This window comes from Carlito syrichta, unplaced genomic scaffold (assembly GCF_000164805.1).
Source record: "Carlito syrichta isolate Samal-C Ts95f unplaced genomic scaffold, Tarsius_syrichta-2.0.1 Scaffold309716, whole genome shotgun sequence".
NCBI lineage: Eukaryota > Metazoa > Chordata > Mammalia > Primates > Tarsiidae > Carlito > Carlito syrichta.
Genome location: NW_007253812.1, coordinates 60,046 through 64,588, shown reverse-complemented (window position 1 = coordinate 64,588; position 4,543 = coordinate 60,046). Strand labels below are relative to the sequence as shown.

Sequence of the window (4,543 nt, the reverse complement as noted above, 5' to 3'; positions counted from 1 at the left end):
TCTCAGCTGCTCGCCCCAGGGGGGGGGCCGGACAGGAATGGCAGAGGCTGAAGATGGCTGCCTGCCTCAGGGCAGACGGCAGGAGACTTATGGTGCGTAGGACGTCTCTGTCCCAGGAGAGGGGGCAGCGATCCCAGCAGATCTTCCCTGAAGGGGCTTCAAGGACTGAAGTGGATCGCCTCTGGTCTGGGTGGTGCCATGTGCTATGGCCGCCACGGAAGCTGCGGCGGCGGCGGCGGTGGTGGCACCATTTGCGCTGCAGTGACTGTCCAGTCCGCTGCGATGCCCCAGCGGTGGCAACAGCCAAGCTCCGTATGAAGAGCAGGCTGCGATGTTGGGGTCCGCAGCCCCTGGGGAGAGAGCCAGAGACCCACTGCAGTTCTCCTTTGCAGAGGGTTTCACAGACCAGGTTGCTCCATCACCATCTTGCCGGAAGTCCCTCTGTCTTTTTTTAAGGAGAACATTTCTGCAGTGAGCCCATTCCTACGGCTGATTCCATTTGCTGCTTATCACTCTTTCTCTTATACTTTTATATCTCTGGGGTAAGATTACTACCATTGATAGTCTCCCAGTCTCCTCTCTTCAGTTGTAACCTCTTTCAGAGTAGATATACAGTCTTTTCTTTGCACTTTGGGGGTATGTTTAATTGACACTAGTTAAGTAACAGATTGATTTAACTTTGCTAATTTGTTATGCCCAAGCAGATGCCAGGAAAAGTCACTGCAATAATTATTAACAGTCTCACAGCAAATTTGTATTGAGTTTCTACACTACGTCAGGTTCTATTCTAGATTCTAGCCCACAGCCTTTGCCCTGTGGGAAAGAGAGTGATGGGCTGGTAGTGGGGCAGGCCTCTCTGAGGAGATGACATTGGAGTTGAGATGGATGACATGTGGTCGGAGAAAGAATGGCCCAAGAGGGGATGGACAGATGGCCGATTACATGGGCCATTTGGCTTGTACTGTAAGTGTAATGAGAGGTACTGGAGGACTTTAATGAGAGGAGTGGTATTATCTTCCTTTTAAAACAGATCACTCTGGCTGCTACATAGAAAGTGGACTATGAGGGTGAGTTGGGGACAAGAATGGAAGCAAAGAGTTCAGTCAGGAGATAATTGGAAGACTGCAGGCAACAGGTGCTAGCAGCTTGGATTAAGGTGGTGGAGATGTGGGGAGTAGCTGATGAATTCTAGGTATATTTCGGAGTAAGTCAACATCTCCTTAATACTAATCCTAATTGACAGCTTTGCTTTCTTTACTTCAACACATAGGTTGAATGGCTCCTGCATCCAACACAGTTGGGGGATTAGGAATGGTCTGGGGTGAGACAGATAGAGCCTCTGTAGCTTGGCTGTGTAATTTAACTATTCGGTTATTAAATTGTCAGGTAGTTCTGCACAGGTGCCACAGGGATGGGGACAGACAGCCTAGGTAAATCTGACTAAAGTAGGAAATGTCATGAGAAAACAGAATACACACTATCCTCTCCACAGTCAGGAGTTACTCTATGGCTGTATTGTTAGTATACAGGGTAGAAATTAGAGCTCCTTACTACAGAACTACAGCCTGATCATAGAAGATTTTAATTAATCCTTGTGTAAAAGTTAAATTATATTTTGGAGTGAAAAATGAACCAACACACAAAAATGTACATTTACTTTAAGGTATTGCTGGATCTTCTTACCTGTCACTGGTTCCCAGCTAAGAATCAAGAGCATAAAGCCCCTGGGGGCTACTGGGAAGTGATCTGATTTGTTATGAGCCCATCAGGAAAATCCAAGTTTTTCTTTCACTGAATTAATTTATACTGATAATCTTTAAATATCATGAAGTTAACTGAAAGTTGTTTTAGTTAGAAGCAAAGAGAGGTATATCAGAACAGTGAAGAAAAGTCTCACAAAGGCTCTAAAACATCCCAAGTGTTATTTAGGTAGTCTGTCTCTCTTTAATGTTCAATTTGTTGACATCCAATCCCTCTCTGCTCTGCATATGTATTTTAACAGAGCTATATCTTTACACACATCTAAGACAACAGAACATAGTAGGCCTTTTGACATAATACCTTATGTAAATCAATTCTAAATGCCTTATATTCTAGAGTTTTAATTTTTACAGGGAGAAAACATCTCTTGTAGAATTTTCAATAAAGAATACAAACGCTCTTTTTCTCATATTGTAGAAAGAACACTAAACAATGAGTTAGGAAGTCTGAATTTTAATTGTCATTCTGCCATTTTCTAGCTGTATAATCCTGAGCAAATCATTTATTCATCAGATATGTACTGAGCACTTACTGTGTGCCAGGCATTGGGCAAGGAACTATAGATACAAAGATGCATGGATTTTATGGAACTTTTGGGTTTTGGAGATTAATGGGGAAGATAGATATTGATCAATTAATCACACAAATTGATTACCAAGTAACATAAATAAAATGAAGAAAATGGTTTAAAAACCTGACCCAACACTGTTTTTCACATCTGCAAAATGACAACATATATGTATTTTATAACAGTATTGAGATGATTAAATATTCATATATAAACCAGTATAAAATATTAAATTTATAATGTAGTTTCCTCACATTTGTTTACATTGTTAATTCTACATTTTATTTGTAGAAACATGACTAAATAATTCCTCACATAAAATTGTGTGATTCAAATGATAGCTAGATGCTGTTATTTTGATTGATGTAAATAGAAGTAAAATACATTAATTAAGGAATATAACCATTGTTTGATTTCGGTTCAATAGCATTAAATTGTTTGATAATATGTGTTAGAGGATAGAATTGAGACAAACTCAAATTCTGGGACGTTTCTACTCAAACCTTGAATAGATGCCAATCAGAGACATGAATGGGATATTCAGTTTGCATCCACATTCTTGTGTTGATTTTTTTTCTCTTTCTTTCTTGATTCTTTGGCAGCTCATTCTCTCCACTTGGGAAGGAGGCTACAACTTACAGTGTCAAGATCTTGCCAGTGCAGGGGAAGCTGATATCCGGGTAAGCCACTAGAGACAAATCAACCACCTATAGCCATTTTTCACTGAAGAAGAGAGGAGGTTTTCTCCTTCCAGATAGGAGGGGGCTGGAATTAGATAAGAAGGGATTCTTGTTCTAATAGACATACTTGGTAATACAAAGGATTTTCAAGTATCCACCTGTAGGGGACTGACAACAAACCATGGAACAACCACATAACAGATGCCTCTACAAAATGGTATGAAGAGGATCACTATGCTGTTTCAGAATTGTCTCTAGGATATATTTAAGTGAAACAAAGCCACTTGCAGATCATGTTTAGAGTAGAGTACTTTTTGTGCAAGAATATGTGTGTGTGTGTTTGCTTATATTTTTAAAAAGAACTGATAAAAATTGTTTCCTTTGAGGGGAGGGAACAGGACAGAGGGATAGGAGGGAAGCTAGACTTCTCTGAATGTATCTTATGTTGTATTTCATTTTGGAACCATTAAGCATATATAAGAAATTATAGAACAAAATGAATTTTTTAAAAAAGCAACACAGACTTCCCCTAAAAAAGTTGGAAAAAAACTAAAATAAATGAATATACTTATATATTAAATTGATGACAACCACCCAAAGAATTGTTTGACTATAAAACACAGCTTTTTGACATCCCTAGAGGGATATATCTTAACAGTATTCAGTAATTTTTGTTATTATTGATAGTAATAATATTGGTATTGCTTTTTTGAGACTGTCATAGGTACACTGTAGGATAAATTAAGTATATAATAATGCTAATATAATTAGGAACTAATATTTGAAACATGGAAGAAAAGGGACACCAATAAAAAGTTTAAAAAACCCAGTCATCATAGATTCAGATTGGAACTATCAATTAACTTTATTCTTTCACACACACACAAAAAAAATGACCTGTACAATGAACATTTGTATAACTAATCCTAAATTGTACCCCACATCTTTAAGATTTAAAAAATAAATAAAAAAAAGAATAAATACTAACCCCCCCACACACACAAACTATTCTTTCAGAAGTAAAAACCCTTAATTTTTAGCTCTGCCTACAGAAAAGTACTAGTCCATGACAACCCAGTACAGTGAGCAATGATTACCCAGGTTGTGCTGTGTAATTTTTTACCAGAAGGGAATAGGTTTCTTAGATAACTGGCATAGTCTTGTTTTGGGGCAGGAAAGATGAACCCAGGACATCTTATGACATAAAGCAAAGCAGCTATCTAAGACTACTAGGGTCATGACAAGATAGAAGAGCCGCCTTGAACAGACCCCCACTGACCGAAAATAGGGCAGTTTGAGTATCAAAAAGAATACTGACTGGAATGGATTGAAACATATTGAATATATTTTAAAAAGAGATTTAAATGATACTTTCTAAAAGGTAACATTGTTACCTTTTGAAGGTTGCTAGAACACCAACTCATTCTAGAAAAAAATAGAAACAAAGAAACATTTATCTTGCCTTTCTCTTTTTTTTTTTTTTTTTTTTTTTGAGTTGGAGTCTCACTCTGTCGCCCAGACTGGAGTGCAGTGG

General features: G+C 38.2%; 1 protein-coding gene across 1 annotated transcript in view; it reads left to right on the top strand.

The window, feature by feature from the left end:
- Positions 1-4,543, top strand: part of ELOVL2 (ELOVL fatty acid elongase 2) — a 32,243-nt gene that overhangs the window by 16,840 nt on the left and 10,860 nt on the right. Inside the window, exon 5 of the mRNA XM_021717367.1 lies at positions 2,932-3,009. Within this exon, the coding sequence (XP_021573042.1) occupies positions 2,932-3,009 (78 nt within the window). The remainder of the gene's footprint in view (positions 1-2,931; positions 3,010-4,543) is intronic.